The sequence below is a fragment of the Amorphotheca resinae genome, assembly GCF_003019875.1.
Source record: "Amorphotheca resinae ATCC 22711 unplaced genomic scaffold M430scaffold_11, whole genome shotgun sequence".
NCBI classification, from domain to species: domain Eukaryota; kingdom Fungi; phylum Ascomycota; class Leotiomycetes; order Helotiales; family Amorphothecaceae; genus Amorphotheca; species Amorphotheca resinae.
Window position 1 is genome coordinate 737473 of NW_020194481.1, and position 26685 is coordinate 764157.

General features: G+C 48.6%; 12 protein-coding genes across 12 annotated transcripts; 6 read left to right on the forward strand and 6 right to left on the reverse strand.

Annotated features, from left to right (window-relative positions):
• Positions 1-71: 71 nt before the first annotated feature.
• On the reverse strand, positions 72-2153 carry M430DRAFT_36971 (hypothetical protein). Its single transcript, XM_024867030.1, has 5 exons — positions 2085-2153; positions 1688-1748; positions 1524-1635; positions 1324-1472; positions 72-1273 (listed from the first exon to the last, which is right to left on the reverse strand). The coding sequence occupies exons 1-5, from the start codon at positions 2135-2137 to the stop codon at positions 395-397; spliced, it is 1254 nt and encodes a 417-aa protein (XP_024717923.1). The 5' UTR covers positions 2138-2153; the 3' UTR covers positions 72-394.
• A 283-nt stretch (positions 2154-2436) lies between these two features.
• Positions 2437-3597, forward strand: M430DRAFT_178706 (hypothetical protein). Its single transcript, XM_024863753.1, has 5 exons — positions 2437-2604; positions 2655-2727; positions 2820-2980; positions 3035-3195; positions 3311-3597. The coding sequence occupies exons 1-4, from the start codon at positions 2538-2540 to the stop codon at positions 3184-3186; spliced, it is 453 nt and encodes a 150-aa protein (XP_024717924.1). The 5' UTR covers positions 2437-2537; the 3' UTR covers positions 3187-3195; positions 3311-3597.
• A 60-nt stretch (positions 3598-3657) lies between these two features.
• On the reverse strand, positions 3658-5883 carry M430DRAFT_61145 (hypothetical protein). Its single transcript, XM_024868903.1, has 2 exons — positions 3964-5883; positions 3658-3910 (listed from the first exon to the last, which is right to left on the reverse strand). Exons 1-2 carry the CDS (start codon positions 5657-5659, stop codon positions 3843-3845), a joined length of 1764 nt encoding a protein of 587 aa, XP_024717925.1. The 5' UTR covers positions 5660-5883; the 3' UTR covers positions 3658-3842.
• A 286-nt stretch (positions 5884-6169) lies between these two features.
• On the forward strand, positions 6170-6855 carry M430DRAFT_36973 (hypothetical protein). Its single transcript, XM_024867031.1, has 3 exons — positions 6170-6382; positions 6450-6513; positions 6596-6855. Exons 1-3 carry the CDS (start codon positions 6233-6235, stop codon positions 6790-6792), a joined length of 411 nt encoding a protein of 136 aa, XP_024717926.1. The 5' UTR covers positions 6170-6232; the 3' UTR covers positions 6793-6855.
• A 632-nt stretch (positions 6856-7487) lies between these two features.
• On the forward strand, positions 7488-10573 carry M430DRAFT_127203 (hypothetical protein; the record flags this gene model as incomplete). Its single annotated transcript, XM_024862016.1, has 3 exons — positions 7488-7842; positions 7897-8873; positions 8928-10573. 3 exons carry the CDS (start codon positions 7488-7490, stop codon positions 10191-10193), a joined length of 2598 nt encoding a protein of 865 aa, XP_024717927.1. The 3' UTR covers positions 10194-10573.
• A 921-nt stretch (positions 10574-11494) lies between these two features.
• M430DRAFT_127205 (hypothetical protein) lies at positions 11495-16173 on the forward strand. The gene is made up of 3 exons (XM_024862017.1): positions 11495-12795; positions 12846-14307; positions 14364-16173. The coding sequence occupies exons 1-3, from the start codon at positions 11837-11839 to the stop codon at positions 15972-15974; spliced, it is 4032 nt and encodes a 1343-aa protein (XP_024717928.1). The 5' UTR covers positions 11495-11836; the 3' UTR covers positions 15975-16173.
• A 454-nt stretch (positions 16174-16627) lies between these two features.
• On the reverse strand, positions 16628-17320 carry M430DRAFT_145902 (hypothetical protein; the record flags this gene model as incomplete). Its single annotated transcript, XM_024862978.1, has 2 exons — positions 17211-17320; positions 16628-17158 (listed from the first exon to the last, which is right to left on the reverse strand). Exons 1-2 carry the CDS (start codon positions 17229-17231, stop codon positions 16628-16630), a joined length of 552 nt encoding a protein of 183 aa, XP_024717929.1. The 5' UTR covers positions 17232-17320.
• Positions 17321-17574: 254 nt separating this feature from the next.
• M430DRAFT_30643 (hypothetical protein) lies at positions 17575-18486 on the forward strand (the record flags this gene model as incomplete). The annotated part of the gene is made up of 4 exons (XM_024865964.1): positions 17575-17598; positions 17655-17784; positions 17845-17922; positions 17981-18486. The coding sequence occupies 4 exons, from the start codon at positions 17575-17577 to the stop codon at positions 18484-18486; spliced, it is 738 nt and encodes a 245-aa protein (XP_024717930.1).
• Positions 18487-19274: 788 nt separating this feature from the next.
• On the reverse strand, positions 19275-20195 carry M430DRAFT_178758 (hypothetical protein). The gene has a single exon (XM_024863755.1). The coding sequence runs from the start codon at positions 19922-19924 to the stop codon at positions 19370-19372; it is 555 nt and encodes a 184-aa protein (XP_024717931.1). The 5' UTR covers positions 19925-20195; the 3' UTR covers positions 19275-19369.
• M430DRAFT_178759 (hypothetical protein) lies at positions 20196-22466 on the forward strand. Its single transcript, XM_024863756.1, has 6 exons — positions 20196-20480; positions 20539-20688; positions 20740-21075; positions 21125-21286; positions 21336-22253; positions 22309-22466. The coding sequence occupies exons 1-6, from the start codon at positions 20466-20468 to the stop codon at positions 22327-22329; spliced, it is 1602 nt and encodes a 533-aa protein (XP_024717932.1). The 5' UTR covers positions 20196-20465; the 3' UTR covers positions 22330-22466.
• A 189-nt stretch (positions 22467-22655) lies between these two features.
• On the reverse strand, positions 22656-23272 carry M430DRAFT_72273 (hypothetical protein; the record flags this gene model as incomplete). The annotated part of the gene is made up of 2 exons (XM_024869522.1): positions 22656-23093; positions 23186-23272. Coding segments are annotated over 2 exons (525 nt in total), but the record flags the coding sequence as incomplete, so codon positions are not given.
• A 941-nt stretch (positions 23273-24213) lies between these two features.
• M430DRAFT_178820 (hypothetical protein) lies at positions 24214-24650 on the reverse strand. Its single transcript, XM_024863757.1, has one exon. It carries the CDS (start codon positions 24568-24570, stop codon positions 24265-24267), a length of 306 nt encoding a protein of 101 aa, XP_024717934.1. The 5' UTR covers positions 24571-24650; the 3' UTR covers positions 24214-24264.
• Between the last annotated feature and the right edge of the window lie 2035 nt (positions 24651-26685).

Genomic DNA, 26685 nt, shown 5'->3' on the forward strand with positions numbered 1-26685 from the left:
GTGGTTTCTGCTGCATTTGCAATGGATGGGCTATGCTCTTTGCTGGTTTTAGAATTTTAAGCACAGAAATGCAGAATTCTTCCCCGCACATATATGGTGTTCAACAGTGACGGAGCTGGATAACCTCGGCCATGCGAAATTCGATAACAGCAGAAAGACTGGGCTTCGGATTATGATGGATCACGCCGCCAAAGCTCTTTCCCGAAACGCTGGACGACTCTGGTGTTGGACTGGAAACTCCTGGGTTTCTCATGCCCATACCTACAACAGGATTCACAATATCAAGTTTGGTTGGTACGAAATCGATTTATGAAAGGCCATGGAGCGATTCATTTTCGCCTTTGCAATAAACTCTAGAACGCCAATTCCCTAACCTAGTGCAGGCGTATACCGTCTATTTTTTTGTGTTCTCAAGGATGGTCTTCATCATCTCATTCCCAACCTTGGTAGCTTCCGGAAACCTCTTCTCAAAGAACTTCTGTGTACTCTGGAACCGGTCTCTATAAGACTCGAAGTCTCCAAACGTGACACAATCAGACCAGCCCCTGGCCGCAAACGTGAACTCTAGATCATCCGACCTGAAACTAATATCCTCAATCGCTATCCGAATAACATCGTCTAACAAGGCCGGCTTGCGGAACAGATATTCAGTAACGCCCAGCCATAGTCGGAAGAGGGGAGTAGAGCAGATCATATGATCATATGGAACGATCCCCAATTGAGACCAACAGTCAACCATAGCCAGAAGACTCAGATGATTATTCGGCAGAGGCGTCTCTGGTTTCTTGCCCAGCGAGAACCGATCCAGAACATCATCTTGGAGTAATAAATCATCCTCCCACTTCTGCGTCCCAAACACAGAGGCCCCCGCTTTCTTAATTCTATCCTCCAACTCGGCCCTGTGACCCCCAAGCATTAATTTATACAGATCAGTGACGCTCTGTGCGTACTGTCTAATCTGTTCTTTGGCATATGGGTTTAGAATCGCTAAGCCGGCATACACGTGCCACTTCTGGGAATAGATACGGAGAGTGAGGTTGATTTTCACGTTCTCGATGCCCCCCACGTAGCGGGCTATTTCCCAGGGGAATTGGGCATTTGCGTGCCAGGCTTTGCCCATGGATAGGAAAGCAGCGTGCGTAACGGCCTGTGTATCGGCGGTGATTCGATCGTGCTTTGCTGCAGAGAGGTAGACGTGTGTGGAACCCAGGCAGGAGAGGACGTGTTCTACTTTATCAAAATTTTCTTGAGAGGCTCTGTGCTTGATGAGAACCTAAGGAAATCTGCATTAGCATGGTAGGTTGTGAGAGATTTCTTGCTCACCAATGGCTGCCCTCGCGGATCAACATTTGGACCATGAAGGGAGTGGCATGAGACAATATCTACATCTTCTGGAAGATGTTTCTCAAATGCAGCTATCTCTGGAGCCTTGCAAGACGTTTGCCCTCCAACGATAGCATTCTGTTTTGTTGCTAGGAACTGTCAGCAATTCCCACGACATCTGACATTTCGTTCGCCCATACATGGACCATATTGTGAAACCACCTTATCAATGGATGCTGCCTCCACACTGTAGATGATATAGTCGCTTGCTCTCGAGACGAGGTGTCCATTGGGGAATATTGTGATTTTTTTCTATGTATCTCTCAGCGCATGGTGCGGGCTAGCTATGTACAAAGGTAATTACTCTATCTGCAAATTCCTGCCGAAGACTCTCATATTTTTCTTCTTGATCGCAAGCGTTGACCCTGATGCGACTCATAAGATCAGCGAGTTCCTCTGAAGGCTGGCCGAACTGAACCTGAGGAGGTTTATGTTAGCAGCTGGTATTCAAAATGTTTTGAAGAAAAGCTGAGGGGGGCTTATGCTTTCAGACGAAGTAAAATAAGGTAGCTGAGGTTTTCATCAAGGAAAGCCAACCGCCAAACCTGGTGCCAGAATGGCATTCAGGCCGGCTGAAGACAATACTCGAGCCAAATGCGCTCAAGTCATCATGATATAGGGAAGAGGGGAGGTTGGGTGGACAGGAGGTATCTTACCATGATTGCATTGGCTCAGCGGCAGAGATTCAAATGTGCTCTCACCTCCATCCTGCATCGCTGAGCCTCCGGGCGTACATCTTTCCCATGTCGCCCATTCCTATGATTCCAATCACGAAACCGTCCATGGTTCCAGCAATCTTGGACGCCATCTTCGGGAATTTCCCTTCGCAGACCTTGAAATATCAATTATCACATCCCCTAATGTCAATTCCCATCAAGGAGCCCTATTGCAGGCGCTGTTGTATGGGATTGAAAAGGATGTAATAGAATATCTGAGGTCAGAAGAAAAAATCGAAGGAGCGGGATCAAATTATACTTATCGGCAACACCCAAAAGGCGCTAAGCAAAAACAGCCGATGCCCTTTCTGCGTTAGCGCAGTCCTGACCGCACAATCGAATTTTGAGACCTCCTCCTCGAACTTTTTGACTTCGAGATTCCCGCGACACCAATCCCAAGAGAAGCTGCCCGACAAGTTTCTTGTTCAATCGACCAAAATGCCCCCAAAGAAAGCCACCCGTCCCGCCCAGGAGAACATCTCTCTCGGCCCTCAAGCCAGAGATGGTACGAAATACCGCTTCATGATATTTGTGCAAAAGGCTGATCTCATTTAGGTGAACTCGTCTTCGGTGTCGCCCGTATCTTCGCATCTTTCAACGACACTTTCGTCCATGTCACCGATCTCAGGTCCGTATATCCATGAATAGACTCATATGGAGTAGTTGTATAGCAAAATGAAAGTGGAACGGTACAGAGGCTGACTTTCTGGGTGATTCCAGTGGCCGCGAAACCGTCACTCGTGTTACCGGTGGTATGAAGGTCAAGGCAGACCGTGACGAGTCGTCCCCATACGCTGCTATGTTGGCTGCTCAGGATGTCGCCACTCGATGCAAGGAACTGGGCATCAACGCTCTCCACATCAAGATCCGTGCTACTGGAGGTAAGGCACCTGCACATCATAGATTATAACTCAGGTGCTAACAAGTTGGAAAAGGTAACGGCACAAAGACCCCAGGTCCAGGTGCTCAATCCGCCCTCCGTGCTCTTGCCCGTTCTGGTATGAAGATTGGCAGAATCGAGGATGTGACCCCCACACCATCCGATTCTACTCGTCGCAAGGGAGGTCGCCGTGGTCGTCGTCTCTAGATTTACGTGGTATGGAATATGGCTTGGTTTTCACTGTGAAGTTGACAATCACGAGGAGGACGGCATTAATCGCCTGGTCTCCAATCTATCCCATCTTGTCACATGGCAGCTTTTAGCGCAGCAGTAGAGAAAAAGAAAACCTTGCAATGATATTCGTCCCGGTTGCGATGTCTTGACTGTCTTCGCCCGTTCTAAAACATTATCTCGAATCGCTGTTTTAGGCCCATATCCGTCCATTGACCACGCTATGCCGCCCAACGCCCTTATAACCACAGTGACTGCTGTCCCTTGCTCAAACGCCATTGAGATGCACATATTGACCTCCTGAACACCCTGCTAATCAATCTGCCAACCGGAGCCAAATGACAATCATCGCACATAACTGCCAATGATCAAGCCATTATGATCTTTATCCTGGCCCATTAAGTCGTAGAGCCAAACAGAGTGAAATCCCCCCTATGTCGAAAAATTGAAATGAAGAGTCGAATAGTGTTTGATGCACTTGCGAAGAACTTTAATGCTGAAAAGATAAAAAAAACTTGACAGAAGTCGACTAGAACTTCCATCGCATTTTCCCACCTGAGCGAGAACCATGTCGGGAACGACTCTTATCCTGCATTTGACCTAAGAGCACAACACCAGATTAGACTGCCCATCTACAGACGAATAAGACCTCTCTCGTGCCCTTCTTCGTCGAGGTCCACCATTACCGGCGCGTACTCACCTGAAGAAGGTCAATGATTGAGTCTTTTCGGGGACTCTTTGGGGAATTCTTACCTCGTTCGTCCTCAGCTTCGAAATCCGTCAGCTCCGCATCAACAAATTCTCCATCCTCCAGCTGGATCTTGCCAGAACGAACGTAGTTGCCTCGCAAGTCCCATCCCCACTTCCACAGCCAAGATTCAAATTCCTCGAATGCTTTTCCAACCGCATTTTGCTCGTTGGTAAGATTGACACCCTGAGCAAGCAGCATCTCATTCAACCGGCTCTTGAAAACAGTGAGAAGCATCTTCAGATCCTCGGCAAGGTTTGGGTCGTGGTCAAGAATACTACCCTCAAGACCTTCCTCGTCATAGATGAGCTGAGCATGGACTGCCTCGATAGCTTTGCGGAAGAAAACAGGTAAATCCAAAGCGAGACGAAAAGCCCGGAAGAGTGCCTTGACTATGTGAGCCCATTGCTCCATACACGCGACATTGCCCAAAATCATCCCAGTGATGTAGCAGAATTGTAATTCACCGATAATCTCATCAGAATCTTCATAGGTGCAACTCCCCGTGATGACAGCCATGATATGAGAGCTCGAATCCATTGCCTGCTCTGTACGATCGCGCCCAATTGAATCCGTAGAGAAGGTTCTGTCGTCCCGAGGGAAGACAAATTTAAGCACTTCATCATGGCGAAAGCCCATAGGATCATCTGCTACGCTGCGTCCGACTGCAGGCTGGTAGTCATGGGTGGAGGAAACTTGCCAATGGTTCCAAGGTTTGCCGGTGATTTTAGTTAGCAGAGCTCCTTTCATGGACGAAGTCAAGTGATTCCAGATGTTCGAACCCTTTGCATCAAATTGTGTCATTCCGGGAACGCTTTGCGATTTCGTGGGGTTGCTAATAGTATACGTCTGAAGCTTGTCGAAGATCTCAGGAACACTTGCTTTTTGAATCCTGATTTCCGCTGCACTGACTTCCTCGGTCAGAGTTTCATCGTAGCTATTCCATCTCTTGACATGAACCTCTCCAAGTTCGTCAGAAGCTCTCTTTGCTGACATGATCCAGAATCCGGTACGAAGTGAAGCAGCACCAGAACCGCCCCATACAAAATGCGCGCCGGGTGGAATATCCTTGATGCCTTCAAAGTTATCACCAGCCTTGATAGTGAAACTCCTGGTATCATATCCTATGATTGATCCTGGGGGAATATCACGGATCACAATCACGTCTCCGGATTTCAAAAATTCATGGTTGTCGATGTCTGGCGATCGGGTTGGGGAGGGTGAGTGAACGCGAAGACTACCCAGTGGATAACTGCCAACGGCATTGACAGAACGAACTGACTTCATGGAACGTGTAGATTTAGCAGATCGATCTGTGGAAGTCGACGATGACTTTTTTAGAGTACAGTTGTTTGTGTCTTCAGTCATGTTGACATCTGAGTCGCCTCCACGACCGCGGCATTCCTGCTCGCTATTGTCTGAAAGAACGCCAGCGCCAGCGATTGCCGAACGGCTGAGAGTTGGGCTTCCATTTGATTTGGTAGAGAGGGCCCGGGAGATAGCATTGGAGGGACTTCTCTGGATAGAAATCTGGTTCTGAATGAACGATGGATCAGTCTTGGTCGCGTGATCTTCGATCTTGAACGCGTTTGCGCTGTTGAGAGGCTCCGCATGGAAAGCAGCATCCGATTCGATTGGGGAAAGGTTGTTTTTGTTTGGACTGTCAGGCTCCCCAAACTGACTGATGCCAGAGCCCGCCATCTTGAGGAATGAAGCTAGGCGTTGAGCAGGTGCGTGTTGGATTTGAGTTGTCTTGTATTAGGGAGGAGGGGTACTGTTGCTAGCTACCATTACTTCATCTCACTCTACAAGAGATATCAGCATCCAATCCAGGCTCGGCTAGCGTGTTTAGCGCACTGGCTAGCCGAAGATGACCCGGTCTGGGTTGGCACTGGGCTAGGGCAAGACTCAATGAGGATGGCAATGAATAACTAGGTAGGTTATTCAACAAAATCCCTTGACTCCGGTGGGTTCTGCAAAAGCTTGAACTTCCTCGAAGGCCTTTTAAAGTGCTTCTTGGTAAACTCGTATATTAGAAGGTCTTTCCCCCAGAGGCTTAGGGCGGTTTTGGGAGTTGATCTGCGCATCAAAACAGGATCTGGGAAGCCGAATATTCTTATATCGACTGCCCTTCGCATTACCAAAGAGCGCCTAGCGTATCAGCCAGGGTTACTCAATCGGCGCTAATACCCCACGTTATTTGAAGCTCTCATCGCATTGTTTAAAGCCACGAGACCATCCGGCGCCTGGGCAGGTAATACTGATTCTGGAGAAATGGCCGTCATCCAGAAAGACCCAGAACTGTCAACTGGTGAACGCGGACCCGAAAGTGGCGAGCAGACGGCACCAAATGCTGGGGAAGATGTCTGGGACGAAGAGCGCATTGAGAGAGCGCTGAATACTGTCAAGGAAATGCACATCCAGGTAAGTTACTAGTCCTGGTAGCAACATGTATCCCATCAGAGCGATAGTCACTGACCCGTTAATATAGCTACGCGCCTTGCGAACCACGATCCCACAACTCCTTGCGCCTCTGGCGACTAAACAGCCATCACGTACGCAATATTCCCGTTCACATCTTTCCTGAATGGAGCCTCCTTGACCACTCCCCGCGATAGTAGTTAACATGAGTTACAGCTGAAGCTCTTTTCCATGAATTCTCGGCCTCTCCAAACACTGCCAATCAAGAAGTGCAACAATTCCGAAGGTTAATGACGGACGAGGAGAGCAATAAGATCCTAAAGCAAGCCAAGAAGAGTCGTGCAGAGAAGCCTCAAGGAATCAAGCCTTGGAGGGTCACCGAACATGCAGACTGGCTGACAAGAGAGACATAGTATCCGTGGTCCACCATATATGAAATTTCTCTTTTTGGAATACTGGTTATATTTATATGCATATAGGCCCTACAGCAAGGCGTTGGGGATAACAAGGAAAATCGAATCATCTACGAGTATTGGGTATCGGGAAATAATAGGAAAGTTCAGCTTTTCATAGTCAGTAGAGATGCAAGACTGAGCTTATGATAAACATCGAGGGGATCAGAGGATCTATGGCTTTAACATAATCACAAATATCAAAAATATCACAAAGCCACACGGAAATAATAATACTGCTTCAGGCATTATCTACCTATCCAACTACTTATATCTCATGTCAGAGCTCCTCTGCCGCAGTACCTACCTCGAAATTAGGATGTATCGTTGATGCAATACACCCACTAGGCTCAGTGACTCGTCAGACCAAGCAAACGTTGACCGTAACATTAAATTGATGAATAGGTATTCTGTCCTATTCATTATTCAAATTACTCCAGCAAATTTTGTTCCAAAAGATCACAGAGAGATGAGATCTATAGAGTCTTGGTCTCTCGATCTTTCGCCACTTAAAAACCCTAAGGACTTCGCTTAAATCGACCCCTCGACGATAATTCGCAAAGCACGATCAACGTATTTTTAAAAACACGTCCACAATCAAGACTTGATCAACACCGCGCGACGACCCCCTCCAGTATCGCCGATTATTGACCAGCATGTCTCGATTCTTCCACGGCGATAGCTCGAGCGAGAGCAGCTCTTCTGACGAGGAAGAGCTTTACTCTGAGGAGGAGGAGGAAGAGGAAAAGGCTGCCTCCGACGAAGAAGATTCCGATGAAGAAGAAGACGAGGACGAGGATGAGTCCTCTAGTGATGAAGAAGATGGTGTTAAGCAGAGTGGTGCAAGCAGATTCATGAAAGGTGGGGATTCTGAGAGTGAGGAAAGCAGCGACGAGGACCGGGCCAAGATTGTCAAGAGTGCAAAAGACAAACGACTGGAGGAGTTGGAAAGCACCGTTAAAGCTATCGAAAATGGGCAGAAGATCAATGACTGGGGCTCGATATCTACAGGTACGTTGTAAGGGAAAAGTATAATGTTTGCTATGGCTGACATTCATTGCTCAGAATTCGACAAACTCAACCGACAAGTTGTGAAGCTCGTCCAAGCTGGCAATACCCCGAAGGTGTATATCAAGGCTATCGCCGAGTTGGAGGACTTCCTGAATGAAACTATTGCGAAGCAGAAAGTTTCAACACGGAAGATGAATGCGACGAATGCTCGCGGTTTGAACGCTGTAAAACAGCGCATCAAAAAGAACAACAAGGACTACCAAAAGGAGATTGACGCATACAAGGCTGACAAGGATGCTTTCATGGAGTCGGAAGAAGAGGAAGTTATCCCAAAAAAGCCAACCAAGAAGCCCAAGGCTGAATTCAGAGAACCAACTGCTGGTCTGGATGAGAACGACGAAGGATTCTCGACAGTTGGTAAAGGTGGACGCACGTTACAATTTACACCCGAGAGCATTCTCAAGCACCTGCGGATCATCATGGAATCTCGAGGAAAGAAGAACACGGACCGTACGGAGCAGATCAAAATCATGGAGAAGCTCTACGAGGTTGCCACAACACCATACCAGCGTGTCCGAGTGCTCCTGACCCTCATTTCCACAAGATTCGACCTAAGCACCGGAATCCAGACTTTCATGTCTCAAGAGCAATGGAAATCAGCCGAACAAGAATTCGCCACCCTCTTGCAAGTCCTCGAGTCCAACCCAGAGCTGGTCGTGATCGAGACTGCGGAAGAATGGGAGGATGACGATAAGGCTCCTACGATTACTCCGGGCGAGAAGTTCAAGATTCCTGGCAGTATTGTTTCTTATGCCGAGAGGCTTGACGATGAGCTCACCCGATCCCTTCAGCACATTGATCCACACACCGCAGAATATATCGACCGTCTCTCAGATGAGGGCGTTCTTTACAACAACATCGTTCGCACTTTGTTGTACGTTGAGGGACTTTCTAAGGATACCAGCTTGCAGATTCCACAAGATGGTCTTAACCGCATTGTCATGAGGAGACTAGAACACGTCTATTTCAAGGTTAGTGCACCCGGCGTCTTTTTATCTATATCAATATACTAATATTATCTTCAGCCATCCGCGGTGGTCAAGATACTTGAGGAAAACTGCTGGAAGTCGATCCCCACAAACCTTGATTCTACAATTACCCCACGTAACCAGGGTTCTGATGCCACGACTCTTGTAAATGTTCTTTGCAACTATCTTTTCATCCACAGTGAAGGAATCATCCGAGCTCGGGCTATGCTCTGCCAAATTTACTTCCTCGCCCTACACGACAACTACTACAAGGCTCGCGATATGATGCTCATGTCTCATTTGCAAGAGACCATCAATGCGTTTGATGTTCACAGTCAGATTCTGTTCAACCGCACTCTTGTACAAGTCGGTCTTTGCGCTTTCCGGGCTGGTCTTGTCTATGAAGCTCAAACCACTTTGCAAGAAATTTGCGGTAGCGGACGTCAAAAGGAATTGCTCGCTCAGGGCGTGATGATCCAACGATACAACCAGGTCTCACCAGAGCAGGAGCGACTCGAACGACAACGCCAACTTCCTTTCCATATGCACATCAACTTAGAGCTACTCGAGTGTGTTTATCTCACTTGCAGCATGCTTCTCGAAATTCCACTCCTTGCCCAAACCGGATCATCACCCGACATCAAGAAGCGAGTCATCAGCAAGACATATAGACGTATGCTAGAATATCATGAACGCCAAATTTTCACTGGCCCCCCGGAGAACACAAGAGATCATGTCATGCAGGCGTCGAAGGCCTTGGCAGCTGGCGAATGGAAGAAGGCAACTGAGTTCATCCATTCAATCAAAATCTGGGAGCTCATGGCAAAGCCCGATTCTATCAAGGCTATGCTTTCGGAACAGATTCAGGAAGAAGGTCTCCGAACATATCTCTTCACTTACGCGCCCTATTACGATACGCTGTCAGTTGCTACTCTCTCATCAATGTTTGAGTTATCCAACCGAAAGGTTGCTGCGATTGTTAGCAAGATGATTAGCCACGAGGAGTTGATGGCTGCACTGGATCAAGTCAATTCCTCGATCATTTTCAGAAAGGGCGTCGAGTTGAGCAGACTGCAAAGCTTGGCATTGACTCTCAGTGACAAGGCAAGTGGTCTCATTGAGAGCAACGAGCGAACACTGGAGACGAGAACACAAGGCACAGCGAATGCTTTCGAGCGACAAGGTGGTAGAGGCGGTCGAGGCGGAAATAGGGGAGGGCAGCGCGGTGGCAGGGGTGGCGGGCGTGGAGGATCCAGCGCCCCGAGACAAGCTGGAGGAACCCAATTCTCTGGTGGCGCTTTAGGCGCTGCAATCAGGGCTTAGAATGTTGTTGCTATTGCATTGGGTTGGTTATGGGGCTGTCGTTGCTCTTAAGGCGTTCACAGAGCTTACGAAAAGCCTCTTATAAGGTATAAGATGAATAAATACATGGTTGATAAGACTTTGTCCACTATGTGCACGACTCGAAGACAATGAATGTATTTCTATCATGGTACCCCTCTTTCGCAAACTTCTGTTGACCATCCATTGTGTCAAATCATAGCAGTAATTAATTCACGACTTTTCTCCGAGACAACAAAAGATAGATACACAATCTTCTACCTCTTCGATTTTTCCTGTCTTCTTCATTGAGTTTGATTCCTCCATCTGTCAAAATCGACACCGTCGATTCGACCTCTCAACCTGTTATTGCAGACATACCAGTAAGTCTGCCCACATATGCTGTACTATCAAAAGCCTCATCTCATCTTTACCTCGCAGCATCGAGATGGTCGCGAAACCTGAGGGCAGCTGCCGCGGAAGCTGCAGATCCTGCGAAACAGCTCACTGACCTGGCGTTCAACGTTCGGGGATGGAATATAGAACTCACCAAAAGATAACTGGAATGAACTCGATGCTAGAAGACATGACAGTCGTCCTGGAGAGATTGAATCTCGGATGATAGAGGAACGACTTAGGCATAGAATTCCTCAACGAACCTTACCTGAGCATAAGATTCCTTGTCTATGCCCCTATGGTTCTGAAATCTATCCAACTCCTGATACTAGCCAACGTAGATACTAAGCTTGCGATCTCGATCGTCTCAAAGAACTTTCTCTAAAGGATTTTTCCATCAGGGACATGGGTGAATGCGGGGCATGCTTCTGATGAAAGGCATTTGATATAGATCAAGCTTAATATCGTATCGTTGAATAACCCAGTCCCCGACGAACCCGCGGAAATCCCGATAAAAGCGCGTTGGAATTCCTGAGAGCCCTCTAGAGTAGGGATTTTAAAGTTCAACAAGCTCTATTAAAGTTTTCTGGCCCATATAGTTTTGATACTCTACTGTGTAGGCAGATGTGCACTGTTAGTTGCTGCCCTGCACGCTCTTTTCTTGTAAGGTTGGCTTCAGCCACGTACAGAGCCCTCATTTCTCTTCTTCCACACCCTATCGTTAGAAAAAGATCAATTATCCGTTCAATGGGCGTTTGATAGAACCGTGCAAGAGAAGTGTAATTCTAAGAGTGCTCCAAGGACGTTTATAAGTACCTTACCTTAGGTAAGGTAGGTACAGGTACTGCGCCATATCAGGGGTCCGTGTGTTGAAGCGCACATCTGTCAGCTTCACTTTCTACGAAGCAAGCCAGCATTGAAACGGCCAGCACTGATGCGCATATCATAAAATCATCGAGAACGCAAATCCAACGATTCCGAAAAGTGATTATTGCGAAGCCATCTGCTTCGCCCTCGAAACCCGAAAATTCTCTCGATTGCGTGCCGATACTAGCCTGGTCACCTTGGTATTGGGACTTCCACCACGTCGCCTGCATACTCCACCACCCGCCCAAACCCCACGATTGCACCCTTCGAATGCGCATAAAGGTTTCGACTGTTGTGTTCGATGACCTAAACCTCTGTCCAGTCTCTCAAGACACATGCCACCCCCGGACGAAGGACATTGACGCTCCCTCGTCGATGGACAGATGGTTGGGCCATCGAGCACTCTGAGCTCGTCTGCGACGCCGACTCAGAAGTCAATCTACCCCGCGCAGTCGTCTGCGCCGTACAATAATACGATCTTGAGAACGAGCTTGGATCGAGATGGACTACAACCTACGGGGCCCGGTACCGGCACCCGAGCGGTGTCGAACAATGCAATACCTTTCGGCCCTCGCGGCTCCTCGTTGACTTCATCTGGCGCACCAGGCAGTTTCAGCTCCAATATGCGCAGTCAGGCTGGTCCAAGAAGTGGATCTGGGCAGGAAGGAAACGTTTCTTTGAGAGAATTGAGAGATTTTGACAGGATGGAGGGGGAAGACGGCAGGGAATCTGGTCATCTCCTCTCGACACTGAAGGAGTCGCTGAACCGAGAAATGAAGATAAAAGAAGGGAGCGAGAATCTGTTAGAAGCATTGAACAGCAAGAAGGCAAAACAGACGAAAGAGCAGCGGCAGAGGGTGGAGGCAGAGCTCAACTCTTCGAACCAGAAGATCAAGGAGCTCAAGAGAAAGATATCAGAACTACAAAGACCGAGGCTCCCTTCGACTCCGACTAGATCTCGAATGGATGGTTTATTTCAGAGCAGCAGTGGCCTGCGGTCTCCTCAAAGTGCTTCTAAGAGTGCTACTGGGTCGGATTTTGATGAACCCACGGAATCACCAACATATGCTCTTGCAGAAATTCTCCAGGCTCTTGAAATTGAAGGCCTCACGCCCGACTACTACGTCGGGCACGCGAATAATCTCGTGGAGCTTTTCAAACGGCATCCCACACTGAAGTATGATCTGGTTTGGTCGATTTTTGGCCTACGAATGCAAGTTATGCTTTTGAGCGAAAGTCGAGAAGTTGTGGCTGCTGGATATCGGATGACTAGATACGCAATATCTGATAGAAGCTCGTTGCAGAAGATTCGAGCGTTAAATACAGATTATCTAGTAGTACTGTAAGTTGTGCTTCTTCTTCACCCAGAGAATTATGTTAACAGTTCAATAGCTCCCTCATCAAGGAGAGAAAGGCAGACGTCGAGCGAGAACAGGCACTCAAGTTCGTGCGTGCATTCCTCGAAGTAAAGGGCGGCGTACATGAGGTGTCCAGAACAGTCGTGAGGACTATTGTATCAGTTGCCGAGCATCCTGAAGATCGTCTGAGAGCTATTTGCATAGAAACTCTTGCTGAGATCATGGTCCGCGACCCTGCCTTGATAGTTGCGTCGGGAGGACTCAGACCGTTGGCAGACGCTCTAGGAGAGGGAACCTACCCGGCATCGGAGAGTCTAACTGCAGCTTTTCTCTACTTGCTGGACGCACCCCAGAGAAGGAAGTATCTCCGCTCAGGATATGAGCTTGAAGTGCTTTTCGTGGCATTTACAGACTCTCTGTTTGCTAACGAGAGCATATTGAAACAAAACTCCAAGTCTATAGCCTACGCCCTGAAATCTTGGCCTGGTCTGATGACTCTCTCGATGTACAATTTCAGGGCCATCCGGTCTCTGGTCTCCTGCTTAATGCTACCGAATTCTACTATTCGAGAGACAGTTATTGATTTGCTTTATGGCCTTCTCCGAATCAAATCACCGTTTTGGGCCACATCATTCTTAGCTGGCCGACGGTTGACAACATATGGGCGTCTTGCAACCCTCAAATCAAATCACCCGAAAAGTGTAGGGCAAGCAACTGAGGAAGAAAGCACTGAGAAGAACTTCGTGGATCATTACACAGCATTGTTGTTAGCGGTTCTGATCTCATCAGACATGATGACAGGGTTATTACAGGTCACCCGGGATGCAGACAACTCAATGTTAAAACGGAAAACGACATTGCTTATCGGGGAAGTCCTTAAACTCGCCAGCAGGTTACTACCGTCAACATGGAGTAGCGATCTTCAACTCCTTCCGGAGCTGTTCGCTGCGGCCTCACACTTTGGTAGTGAAGAGCGTTTCGGTGCCACTGGAACCGTCTATCAAATTAGCAGTGTGAGCCGGACATTGTATCGATCGGCCCCCATCAACACACCTGCATTAACGAGTTCCAGCAACAACAGTGACGAGAACCTAACCATAACGAGCCTGGAGGTTGAACCCAAACCGCATCTTACTCTTGCCTTGGATGAAACTACGTTTCGGGCGTTGATAGTCGAAACCCAGGTACTGTCAAGTGGGAATCCGTTGAAGTGGAAGTGGGACATTATTCTGAAGATCATTGAGGGGCCGTTGCTGAATGGCAAGCGCCTTGACGAAGCCATTAAGGCCTCCAGATTCATCAAAAGGATCATGAGCTTTTACCGACCGTTTAAGTACAAATTTGCGGAGACTAGGATTTCCCGCACAAGCCAGAAATATATCAAGGTTGGCTGTGCACTCATACATACTCTCCTCCAGACCCCAGAAGGAGTCAGGTATCTAGCAGACAACAAGCTCTTGCGACAGATTGCCGAATGTCTCGCACAATGCGATCCCGTAAGCTCACATACTTTTCCATCACAGGGATGATCGATGAAGCTAATTCTTTCCAGACCAGTGGTTTAACAGCGCAATCCCCAATGTTTTCAAAAGAGAGACTTGCCGAGACTTGTTGCAGCGGATATTTTGACATGATAGGAGTTCTGAGCGGTGATTCCAGAGGCCTGCAGATGCTTGACCGGTGGCGAATGATCAACATGATGTATCATATCATCGATCTGAAGCAGCGTCCGGATCTTATCAAATTGTTGCTGTCGAATTTCGACTATAGCCTTATGGGACATCCAAGAGTGCTTTTATCCAAAGCTCTCACGGGTGGATCGAAAGAGATTCGCATACACGCGACGAATGTTTTGAGAAGATACTCCAGCCGCTCCCGTCCAAACGGAGCCGTGAATCAAGGCGTGGGTGACTCAAAGTGGGCTATCCAACTACTCGTGACTCAATTATACGACCCTGAAGTCGAAGTCTGTGCTACCGCAATTAAGATCCTCGAGGAGGCTTGCAACAGAAAGAGTTACCTCGAATACATTGTAGAATGTCGTCCGGCTTTGGATCACCTCGGAGAGATTGGCGCTCCCTTGCTACTTCGATTCCTTTCCACTTCCATCGGATACCACTACCTCGATGGGTTGGATTATATCAGTAATGAAATGGATGACTGGTTCTTGGGCCGCAATGATGCCTACGTCGGGGTCATTGAGGCAAGTCTTGCACGGGCATTCGTTGAGTCACCACAAGAGGAGTCGTCAGGTCGTTTTAGCATCGACGAAGAGAACTTCGAATTCGACGGTGACAGCGACGCTCATGTGCCTCCTCATTTCTATAGGGAGTTGACCAGGACCAAAGAAGGTTGCAAACTTCTGCGTAGCAAAGGTCATTTTGAAGAATTTGCAAATACGATTCGCGAGTACGGGATGCTTTCAGACGACCCTGAGTTAATTCTGAAGGTCAAAGGATGCTTGTGGGCAGTCGGCAATGTCGGATCTATGGAACTTGGTGGACCGTTTCTTGAAGAATCCGATGTGGTTGAGAACATTGTCAAGATCGCTGAATCACATGAAATAATGAGTTTACGAGGAACAGCATTCTTTGTGCTAGGGCTCATTTCCCGTAGCATTCACGGGCTTGAAATACTGTCAGAGTATGGATGGGATAGTAATACGACGACCATGGGCACTTCCCTTGGTCTCTGCATCCCTCAAGACCTGAGCAAATTCTTTTCGTACAAACCATGGAAACATGAGAAAGTCTCCGATATCAGTCTAGACGACACGCAGAAAGCAGCCATAGCTGCAGCAAAGACCGACGACGATGCAGTCAACCAACGTATTCTGGAGCTCGTTATGGATCTGGGCAATACAGTCCTGAAGAACAAAGCAATGAGCGAACTGATGCACATCAAAGCGAAGAAAGCCCCTGGCTTCAGACAAGCATCACTTTTCAAGAAAATAATGATCTTATTGGAATGCCATCAATTCCGCCTAGGTATGCGACGGTTCGCTATTGACCTCTTTGACAAAAGTGTCATGAGGCAAATCGTCCTAGACGAAGAAAGCAGTGATGAGAACCAAGAGAGCAGCGACGATGACAGTGGAAGTGAAGGTAGAACAGAGAGGCAACCAAGTGTCACCAATCTCTCCTCCCCTACACTTTCTGAATGATCATGGAATATGAGCAGGTTTTGACTGATAGGATATTGTACAATTATGAGGCGCATTTACTTGGCATAGGCAGGCAAGATTTGTAGGAGTTTTCCCGTTCAAATGTATCATTTGAATGGTGATGGCTGGCGTAGGGAGGGACGGGTAGATTTGTACACCGTATTTGAGCGATACTTAAGAATAAAAGTACTTCTCCAAGTTTTGCTATGTGCTGTTGTGCTTGTGTCGTTCAGGTATAGTAGTAAACCCACAAGCACAACAGTACAATGTCTCATTCTCAATAGTATCTGTCACTCAACAACAGATACTTCGTGTAACCAAGAGTTTTGTATCTTGGAAATGTAGTCGTACCCATGTTATGAGCAGTTTGCTACCAAAGGTCGACCAGACACGATGCTAATGTTACGGAAATAGGCAAGCGTAACCCCCCCCCTGAACTAAAGCGCTCTCAGGATGGCTCAACAGACAGCAGAGAATATATAGAAATGTTCGAGGGAAGTCTGTCTTCGTTCTTCGGACGCCGTTCAGGCACTATAGAAAACCATCAAACGTGTTCAGCGACCCATGGGAGACTGCTATGATATACATCCAAAGTTGCACCTAAAGCACCCAGTATTTTATACCCTATTATACACATATCATTCCTCTCCTGCTCATAACCTCGCCTCCTCAGCCTTCGTCTGCCCCTTCGGCCACTCCGCAATCTTCGATTTCCCGTTAAACTTGACAATGTTCGCCTTATACGGGTGTGCGTCGCCCTCGAAAGCCTTCAACCGCGCCAGCCTATCATCTCTCAATCTGTTCTTGGGCAACATGCCACTGACCGCTTTCCGCAACACTTCGGCGCCTCCCAGCTTGTCCATCAATCCATCCATGGTGACCGATTTCAGGCTTCCGGGCCGCGTGTTATGTCTGTAGTATAGCTTCTGCCATCGTTTCTTGCCGGTTGTATGAAGAGCGGCGCAGTTGGTTACAACGACATAGTCGCCGCAGTCGGTGGATGGGTCCCAGATGGGTTTATGTTTGCCCATGAGAAGGACGGCGATTCGGGATGCGAGACGCCCTAATGAGGGTGGTTTGAGTTCTTTAGAATCAGGGGACGGGAGAGGCCGGATTGTGGAGAGTGCGTGATGCGGCGTGCTGGCTGAGATGTGGTGCCATGTTCGGGAGTATGCAAGTTTTGTCTCGAGGCACTTTGTTAGTCGAGGATGGTGCAAGGAATTCGAGAGAGCTCACTAATCCATTGGTTTGAGACATCTTTTCCAGGTGGCCCTGAGGCCGATTGAATTATTAGCTGGGACAGGCGAGTTGCGGAGTTGGTGCTGCTGTCTTCTGTGGTCGTCGCGATGTTCTTTGAAGTCGTGAACTTTTGAACGACAATTCGGGTTAGCTTCTCGGCGTTTGGCAACATCAGCCGAGAGTGCTCCCGCGATTTCAAAGCACCTCCAGCCTAACGAGCCCCACGACGGCCATGATATTGCATCACGGAGGGGTTCCAGGTCTTCAAGACTTCATTCAAGTCACTTTGAGAGAGCCTTAAAGTTCTAGCACATACTTCTATACCCATTATCTAAGTTCTAACTCCCTCAAAGGTTTCAATATGGCGATCACGACGCCTTTCCAGGTAAGGATCATGCATTACCCTCGGCATTTGCGCTTGCACTGACTGACCTGCCTCAGACGCTGTTTGCGGTGCCGATGACCTGCGAGAGTTGTGTCAAGGACGTGTCTAGTTCCTTATACAAGCTCAACGGCATTCAAAAGGTCGAGGCAAATCTCAAAGATCAACTTGTCTCCGTTGAAGGAACAGGTTCGTCATACTCTTCTGGAACGCCACGATGGCATGGAGCAAGGTGCTGATGAAACACAGCGGCCCCTTCCGCAATAGTAGCTTCAATCCAAGCTACGGGAAGGGATGCCATTTTAAGAGGATCAGGAGGCTCAAATAGTATGTTCCAGGGATCTTCACGTCATACAGTCAAGTACTAATCGCATTGAAATAATAGACGCAGCAGTCTGCATTCTTGAGACACATTCCGAATCCGTGTCAGAAAAAGTGAGAGGTCTGGCTCGTATGGTTCAGGTTGCTCCAAATATAACACTTATTGACCTTACGATTCGTGGACTCGCGCCTGGAAACTACTTGGCCTCAGTACGGCAGACTGGAGACATATCGCGAGGTGTTGCTTCCATCGGTGGTATTTGGAGTGATCCCAAGGACAGTCCACTCAAGCCCAAAGGAGTCTTTGGAACTGTTCAAGTGGGCAACGATGGTACTGGAAGTGTGTTCCTGGACAAGCCAGTACAGATATGGGAAATAATAGGAAGAGGAATGGTTGTGTCAAAACAGATTGAAGGGGAGGCAAAGCCGGAGCAGAATGATGATAACACACTTGTTGGTGTGATTGCAAGGAGCGCAGGGGTTTGGGATAACGACAAGACCGTATGCTCATGCTCAGGGAAGACATTATGGGAGGAGAGAAAAGATGAGGTGAAGAAGGGCATGCTCTGATTATACATCAGACGATCTCAGTCACTCTGACGAGGATGTGGCTTACCGGATAGCCTGATGATAATGATGACATTCCGAAGAAGACGATGATGAGAATAAGGGTATTCAATTGTGAGGTGAACTTACAATGGTACTGTAGCTGTCAAATGTTCAGCTGTCTCTCATGCGTTTCTAACAACCCCGTTTCTAACAGACGTGTGTTAATTCAATCTGGGTGTTCTGCGGATGAATCCGCCAGAATTACCTGACCGCCCCCGCGACCCAGCAAGCCACAAGCATTGAATCAGATCATATCTAGATCGACCGGGTTCCAAACAACAGAGCAATGCAAGCCCGTGGCAAGCTCACTGAGGAGGAGACCCAGGCCGATAGCATTGAAGCTCCATGGAGATTTCTTGAGTGTTAAGGGTAATTAGAGACGAGGGCAGAAGCCCCTGTTATGATGATCAGACCGGTACTCCTACTCCGTAATGCAAGAAGCTGGGACGAGGCAGCTTAGGCCTCACAAGACCAGAGGTCTGTTTGAGGTTAGAACAATACCCCGGATGCTGAGATTCCAGACCTCCAAGCAGGACTTGTGCGGCCGAAGCTCAAACAGACTGAGGCGGAAGCGAGTTTCGTCCAGCCTCCATCCGCCGGTGAAGCTGCTCCCTGACACATGCCAAGATTCCTGCGCATCGTCAGAAAAGTGACCCGATAAGATAGATGCACCAGGGCAATTGAGCCCTGCCTGAACGTGGAGTTGGTATGCTCTAGCCTCTTGTTTTCCCGAGATGTGCCTTGTATGTACGATGGACGTTGCTGCTGCTGGGCCCCTTGAAGCTCACGCGATCTGATGTGGCATGGGCCAAGGGAAGGGGAGGGGTTAGCGAGGGGTCTCGAATTAGACTGACCTCCGTACAGACTTTACGCGGAAAGAATTATCATTATCATCATCATTATTATCATCATTATCGTCATGATTGTTCTTGCTTGGCCGCATCTTGTGGATAATAGGGTGAAGCCCATAGCGCCTCTTCACCACCATTATTCGATGTGATTTGACGAGTCTGCACTCTCTACGCGCCCTGGAACGGTTCCCGTGACAGAAGCGCTGGTCCCCCCGCCAGCCATCCAACCAATCGAGGACGAGAGGACGCTCATGGAACGCCCGTTGCTTGAAAGGCACCGCAGCATCGCTGCCCGTCGAGTCCCGCCAGGCCTCACATGTGGCACGCCGGGATTCTTGCTCCCAAGTTGCGGTCAATCTGCAGCAGGAGGCCTCGCAGCGGCCCATTCTGACTGTGTCTGGACCAGATTGCACTCCGTATATCCGTCTGTATGATGGCAGGATCATACCGTTTCTGCCGTACCATCGTGCCGTCGCATCTCGGGGGACACCTGCGAGGCATATACGACTATAGAACTTCCATCCTTCCAACCGATGTCTTCTTCGCATGCATGAAAGTGTCCACTATAGCTAGGGACAAGGCCCCCAGCTCCTCAAGCCCCATCGTGTGTTACGCGCTGAACTTTTGAACTCATCGTCTTCCACCCGCTCATTGCCCACTGCTAGCCAGTGCGTCGTACCTTACATTCTATCATCCCCCCCTCCTCCTGGGGTCTTTCTCTCAATTCTTTCCAAACTTTTGCATTCCTCTATGCTCTTGCTAATCATCACCGAAAACATCTTCTGCACCTCAAAATCCTTGGACGTACCCCGCTCCGGCCTTGATCGTCTAATCTCTTCTCAAGTGATACCGACAAACCAGCCTCCTTGCTTGAACATTTTTGCGATAGATACCCTTTGAAAACTTGGCTTTGGAAGAACAGGACATACTCAGCCTGAAGTAACGAACCACGGCCTCTACGAAGGATTTTGGACGACAGCTCCGGGACTATCTCGAGTTTCACACAGTTAACGGCTGGTCGCTCAGGAGGCGACCGGCGTTGATTGGCGAAGGAAGGAATAGAGAGGTTACGCATACGTCTTTGGCACAATGTCTTTGAAGCAGGTGAGTCTCGTGTACTGTGTGGAGGTTTGGGGAAGGAGGTTGCTTATCCCGGAAATAGGAAATCGAGACGTGGGTGGCAGCACTTGCCCACTATGATAATAACGAATTCGACGAGGCGTTAAAGGAGTTTGATAATATCTCAGATACGTCAAAAATTCTATTCAATTGTGGTGTTATTCATGCCACCTTGGGAGAGCATGAGAAGGCCGTCAGTACTCTTCATTCTTCCCAGATGTGGCCAAGATCTAACGACGTGTAGGTCGAATGCTATCAGCGAGCCATCCGGTTAGATCAATATCTGGCAGTAGCATACTTTCAACAAGGCGTCTCGAATTTCCTTATTGGCGACTTCGAGGAGGCACTAGCAAATTTCAACGATACCCTTCTGTACCTGAGAGGAAACAACATGATCGATTACGCCCAACTGGGGCTTATGTTTAAGCTTTATTCCTGCGAGGTCCTTTTCAACCGCGGTCTGTGTTATATATATCTTCAACAGAAGGAAGCTGGGATGCAAGATTTCTCATTCGCCGTCAAGGAGAAGGTCGTCGAGGATCACAATGTCATTGATGACGCAATTAGGGAGGAGGCTGAGGTAGAATTTGGAAGACAGTACATAAATTGCACTGGCTAATGCATCGCAGGGTTACACCGTTTTCTCTATTCCTGTTGGTGTCGTATATCGACCGAACCAGGCAAAAGTCAAGAACCTGAAGACGAAAGATTACCTTGGCAAGGCACGTTTGGTCGCGGCTTCGGACGCATCAAATGCTTTCACTGGTTTTGCAGGCGCCGAGCTCAAGAATGTGAGTTCTTTTGATACCACCCTAAAATGCGACGTGTTAACCATTTCAGGTCACAAAACTCGAGGTCAAGGATGATCGACCGGCGGAGAGCTTGTCTTTTGCAGCCACTAATCTTGTGAAGCCTGGTCTCCAGAGCAAACGACAGCAGTCAGAACCCCCGCTGAACCGCAACGTCTTTCCCCCAACTCCACCTCCTGAGTCCGAGAAATCAGGCGCTCCTACTATGTTGAGCCGGGGAGCTTCAGTCCGAAATGGTCCCAAACCAGTGCTACCCACGCTCGATATTGACAAAGCCCGACCTGTTGGACGTTATGAGATCCGGGAACAGAGAAGGTCACCCCAGAGTGCACAGGCTCGTATTGGGACTCAGCGAACAGCATCCGAGCCCAGAGGACCCCAAGGAAGACAGATGTTAATGAGAAGTGAGTCTCGCTCACGACCATCGCGCCGGAGACCTTCGGAAGTTGAGATAGATGACGAGTATCCGGGAGAGCTTTACGAGATGTACCACCAAAATCCACGAGGTAACAAGAGCAAAAGGGGTCAAGCTCAGTACATTGAAGAGGAAGAAGAGTACGCCAGCGATTCTGATGACGGCCCCTTCGACGAGGGCGAATTCGAAATGATCTCGAGGCGACCTCCCCCACGGACGCGTACAACCCCCACCTCTGCATCTACCTCCTCCCGCGGCCAGTCACGGCGGCCAGAGGTTCGTAGGATTCGTGTCAAGGTTCACGCTGAGGACGTCCGATATATTATGATCGGGTCAGCGATCGAATTTTCGGACCTTGTTGAGCGGATAAGAGATAAGTTTGAGATACGGAAACGTTTCAAGATTAAGGTTCGAGAAGATGATGAACCCAACGGCGACATGATTACCCTGGGAGACCAGGATGATTTGGAAATGGTTCTTATGAGTGTCAAAGCGAACGCAAGAAAAGAACGATTGGACATGGGCAAGATGGAAGTGAGTATCCTCAGGCGGTCCGTGGATCTGTGAGTTCTGCTAACACGATTTCCAGGTTTGGGTACACGAGGTTTGAACATCATTTACGACACCTAATGAACTTTTCTTACGGAATCTCTTGTTATTTCATCTGCATTACTCATATATACCATCGAGCGCTCTATGCATATTTATTAGAAGGGGGGATGGAGTCTTCTATTTCCTCCTGTATAATTACACACAACGTCTGCGACGACCATGTATGCGTCTCATGGGCTCTAACTAGCAGATGGCCCCGCATCTAGGAACAGTGTGCTGCAGCAAAAGTCATACGGTACTTAATAACATTATTCTATTTATGTGGTGTCTTGATGCATTTGAGTGAAGCAAAATTCCGTCAGAATCTCGTATATCACGTCACATCTACATGGGCATCCGTCTCATCTCCTCTAAACTCCAGTATTTCCTCATGTTCTCCGCTGCAAGCGTCTTCACCTCCTGGTCCAAATGTGTCCACAGCACCTCCCCCCAACTGTCCATCTTCTCCTTCAAGACCTTGAGTTCTAACTCCGTCTCTCCACTCCGACACTTATTCAGATAGTCCTCGAAGACATCCATACCCTTATGGATCTCGTGATGCTGCCGCAACAACTCCGCTGCATTCTTCCCCGCCTTGAACTCCGACATCTTCGTCGCTAGGACAGGGAAAATATGCTGTTCCTCAATCGCATGGTGCGTCGCCAGATGCGAGCAGAACTGGAGGCCCACTGATAGGAACTGCCTGAGCGACAGGTTCGCGGGGCGTTTATTGTTCACGCAGGCGTTATAGAGGAGGGTCCACGATTGGCGGAAATGATTATGCTATATCGAGAGACGCACGCAGCCAGAGTCAGCCTCACATCTCCAAGAAAAGAAACCCCAACAGAAGCGCCGCATTTGGCTGTGCGACCTACAAAGTACTCCATATGTTCCGCCATCGAGTTATAGACTCGGAAATCCGCGGCGCTTAGCTTGGGGAGCGCCTCCTCCGCTTTCTCCTTCTCGGCCTGCCGCCCAGCGTCCTTCCCCTGGGCCTCGCTCTCGGCGGGCTCTTGGTGGCTGACGTCTGTCATTATTGTGCGGGAATCCTGCTTCGCTGCCGCGGCGCAAGTGAAGGTCCTTTTGCAGACGGGATACTGGAGCGTATGGAGTGCTGGAGCTTGGCGCGCGAGAGCTAGGCTTCGAGGCGGGGTGCAACGCAGAGGAATCAGGAGGCACGCAAGGAAAGAAGACCGCATTGAGAAAAAAAAGAGAAATGAGAGCAGGCTACATGTTGAAAATGAACGAGTTGCTGCACTGGTGTCGCAGTTGGTGGGGGACTTTGCTTACTGAAATTCCCCCCGACATCAGTCATCGCGGAAGTCTGATCTCTGATTGGTGGAGTTGCAACGTCACCGATAGATATCGTTCGGTTAAGGATAGGAGGCATCGTGGACGACACCTTGGGACTTCACATGCGACTCAAGGCTTGTGTACCTCTTCCAGAAAAGGGTATTTTCTTTGGAAATACTGGTAATTCAAGTAGTCTTGATTACCGGTAATACCTATGCCAGGATCCATTTCGAAAACTGATGGGAGTTTGAGCGCCACACGTCCTCGTCTTGACTCTTGCTCTGCTCTAGCCCCCGCGTTACAAACCTCTATTTTTATCTTCTCGCCGCCAAGTCTTGCTTGAAAGTCGAGAGCTTCTGATGATAACAACCCAAGCGGCTTGTAAGTTGCTGACTAGTCGGCGGTCCAGGAGTCGGGCATTCTATCAAAGAAAGCCACCAATTTGGACTGTACGTATGTTCGGCTGGGGCCGCGTATGCCAATTCCCAGTTGATAAATCGAACCACATTGCTCTTGGCGTCAAGGAAGTCGATGCACGAGCCGGAACTGTCCCAAAATAATTTGAAGCGCTTGGATAAACATCGGTATTGAACATGCTTTCTGCTGGACATTGTCCCATTGCTGTACGGACTTTCGTTTCCAGGCGGTTCATTGGCCAGTATTAGAAGTTCCCTGCGATATATCTGGGGCGACAGTCCTTGGCTACATTTATAACGTCATTGTGGTGCGTTGACAGATGCGCGAGATGTGTATCTGCAGGAGCTCTGCAGTGTTCTGATCGGGTGTTGAAGCTGGGCAAGGGGAATCTTGGAGGTGTTGGGTCTGTTGGGGGGGGGGGGTCTGTGACATCCCGCTTGTTGTGGATACGCTTTCTCAGACTCAATTCTGCGTTTCCTTTTAGGGAAAAGGTCCGAGAGGAAGTCGCCGCAATGCGGTACATTACCGGGAAACTCGATGCCTGTGCCATTCATTCTCCATCACAGAATGATGCAAAAATACCTGGCTGACCTAGGCCTAGGCCCAGGTCCATTCATCCGTTCCTCAAAACATTCCTAGAATGTCACCGCAGAGCTCAATGCCTGGCTTAACGCGAGATGATCTCCTGACTGTCGTTCTCCCGGACTGGCTCTAACCAAAAGGCCGAATTACCCTCTTTGAAGTTTTGTGAGACGGACGTTGAAATAGCCTCCGATGGGAGCAAACAGCTCTTCGAGAGAGCAACCGCGATGCTTCACAATGGAATCGGCAATTGCTCGAAGCGTTCCTTACCAACTGACAGAGTTCCTCCCTCCAAGCATCAACCTCGGCTCTGTCCCAGGCGACGTCACACTTCGCCTGTGTATCCATTCCTAATTTCCAAATAGTTCTATTTGATGAGATACATGGCCGGTGTGACAGCTTCGGATGTTTAAGAATTGCGAGTAGAAACAGAGGATACAACAAGCAGTTTGTTCGCTGCGAGTGCTCTACACAGAAACACTGCAACTGCTCAGCATAAAACAGGCAAGAGAATGAAACGGTCTACCAAGCATTCTGCTCCTTCTTCGATCATGCATAATCTAGGGTACAAGTTAATCAGGTATCATGGGCATTGGGTCTCCTTCAAGTGGAGGAGTGGGCTTCCAGTTTTCTGTGAACTTGTAAAGACCGTCATTCTGCTCAATCAATAAGCGGTGCACCAAATCTTCCTGCCCAGGGATGCAAGTTTCTTCCCAGGGGTTAGTCACATTTTCGAACTGCCGCCATTCAGAAGAATCGGGTCATCAAGTACAGAAAGAGGGGTAACTTCTGGTGGACTTGAGGCGGCTTTGGATTTCCGATTGACTTTCGTTGAGACTGATCGTAGTCAGCTCAAAACGTTTGGAGCTAAGGTTATCGCATGGCCATTTAGTTCTTGTCCTATCACTGAAAAGCGTTTCCTTGTGCTCCTTCGTGTGCACTACTATCAGGAAGTTTTAGTGTCTTTTGACAAATTTATTTACCACTGTTGTGACTTCAATCACCCCTAGCTCCCTGCACACCTCATTACTTACACCTATTTCAGCTTCAGTTGGCGATCAATCTTCCCATGTGCCCCCAGTTCCATTTTCCTTCACGAGCATAGGTACTGACCGATCCGGCATTCTGTTCATGACTATTATTCAAGGAAACTTCACACCGTCAGTCACCAGAGCTTCAGCCCCCAGCTTGGATTTAACTAGTTTGCCCCCCTCGTCGTCTACGAGTTTTGGAACAAACACATTGGGAATTCTATCCAGGAGCGTCGTCATTTTAAACTTCAGACCTTCTACAAGTGGCGTATCTCGAACGTCTTCTCATAGTCCGGGTTGTACCCGATCTACTAGCCTACCCGGTAGAGCTTCAACTAAGCCTCCACAACTCACGCTCCCAGCCAAACATGCTCTCCGCGGCCACATTACACTACTGTCTCAACACCGCCCGTGTACCTTAAGCTTCTACTACAACCAATGATGCTACTTTCGCGGTTACTAGATCAATCACCACCTCACCACCCGGATTTTCAGTTGAGCACACAACACAACTGGGAAAGGCCATCGGCGAACAATTCTGCCAGTCGTTGTTGGTTGACCAAAATGCGGAAAACAAGCTCTGGCTCTATGGAATGCCCCTAGTTCACCAAATATCTCAATTCACATACTTGGGTTCCCTAATCTGCCTAGGGTTCACCTTCCATGCATTCTCTTTTGTTCAAGCTTCCCCCCCCTTTTTTTCTTTTTACGCCAAAAAAGTTACTGAGCCCGAGCCACAAATAGAACCAAGCAAAGGACGGTCCTCTAGAAAGACCTCATCTCCTAGCAAGGAACCATCCTCAAGTGCATCGGAGCTCTCCACACCGAGATGCTCGACTTTGACATCCTCGTCTTCTTCAACATCAAGTGCACCTACGCCACATTTACCTACTACCGGATCTCAACTAACCTCAAGGAGAGTGTTTCAGCTCGTGATGCATTTACATATCAGTTGCGGGCAGCATCTACAGACCGGGGTGCAGCTCTGGAGGCCAAAGTGAAAGCCGAGTGCCAGGTCATGATAGATCCCATTTACCAAAACATGGTTTTCG

Excerpts from the sequence above, each read along its gene's own strand:
- M430DRAFT_178820 (XM_024863757.1), bottom strand. The coding sequence starts at position 24,570 with ATGGCACAGGCATCGAGTTTCCCGGTAATGTACCGCATTGCGGCGACT.
- M430DRAFT_178758 (XM_024863755.1), bottom strand. The coding sequence starts at position 19,924 with ATGCGAAGAAGACATCGGTTGGAAGGATGGAAGTTCTATAGTCGTATA.
- M430DRAFT_178759 (XM_024863756.1), top strand. Across the intron at positions 21,076-21,124 it reads CAATTAGGGAGGAGGCTGAG|GGTTACACCGTTTTCTCTAT; the intron begins GTAGAATTTGGA and ends AATGCATCGCAG. Across the intron at positions 22,254-22,308 it reads TGGACATGGGCAAGATGGAA|GTTTGGGTACACGAGGTTTG; the intron begins GTGAGTATCCTC and ends CACGATTTCCAG.
- M430DRAFT_61145 (XM_024868903.1), bottom strand. The coding sequence starts at position 5,659 with ATGGCGGGCTCTGGCATCAGTCAGTTTGGGGAGCCTGACAGTCCAAAC. Across the intron at positions 3,911-3,963 it reads CGAAGCTGAGGACGAACGAG|GTGAGTACGCGCCGGTAATG; the intron begins GTAAGAATTCCC and ends GACCTTCTTCAG.
- M430DRAFT_178706 (XM_024863753.1), top strand. The coding sequence starts at position 2,538 with ATGCCCCCAAAGAAAGCCACCCGTCCCGCCCAGGAGAACATCTCTCTC. Across the intron at positions 2,728-2,819 it reads GTCCATGTCACCGATCTCAG|TGGCCGCGAAACCGTCACTC; the intron begins GTCCGTATATCC and ends GGGTGATTCCAG. Across the intron at positions 2,981-3,034 it reads CAAGATCCGTGCTACTGGAG|GTAACGGCACAAAGACCCCA; the intron begins GTAAGGCACCTG and ends AAGTTGGAAAAG.
- M430DRAFT_127205 (XM_024862017.1), top strand. The coding sequence starts at position 11,837 with ATGGTTGGGCCATCGAGCACTCTGAGCTCGTCTGCGACGCCGACTCAG. Across the intron at positions 12,796-12,845 it reads ACAGATTATCTAGTAGTACT|CTCCCTCATCAAGGAGAGAA; the intron begins GTAAGTTGTGCT and ends ACAGTTCAATAG. Across the intron at positions 14,308-14,363 it reads GTCTCGCACAATGCGATCCC|ACCAGTGGTTTAACAGCGCA; the intron begins GTAAGCTCACAT and ends AATTCTTTCCAG.
- M430DRAFT_36973 (XM_024867031.1), top strand. The coding sequence starts at position 6,233 with ATGGCCGTCATCCAGAAAGACCCAGAACTGTCAACTGGTGAACGCGGA. Across the intron at positions 6,383-6,449 it reads TCAAGGAAATGCACATCCAG|CTACGCGCCTTGCGAACCAC; the intron begins GTAAGTTACTAG and ends CCGTTAATATAG. Across the intron at positions 6,514-6,595 it reads GGCGACTAAACAGCCATCAC|CTGAAGCTCTTTTCCATGAA; the intron begins GTACGCAATATT and ends CATGAGTTACAG.
- M430DRAFT_36971 (XM_024867030.1), bottom strand. The coding sequence starts at position 2,137 with ATGGGCGACATGGGAAAGATGTACGCCCGGAGGCTCAGCGATGCAGGA. Across the intron at positions 1,636-1,687 it reads GGCAGGAATTTGCAGATAGA|AAAAAAATCACAATATTCCC; the intron begins GTAATTACCTTT and ends AGAGATACATAG. Across the intron at positions 1,473-1,523 it reads GGTTTCACAATATGGTCCAT|CAACAAAACAGAATGCTATC; the intron begins GTATGGGCGAAC and ends GACAGTTCCTAG.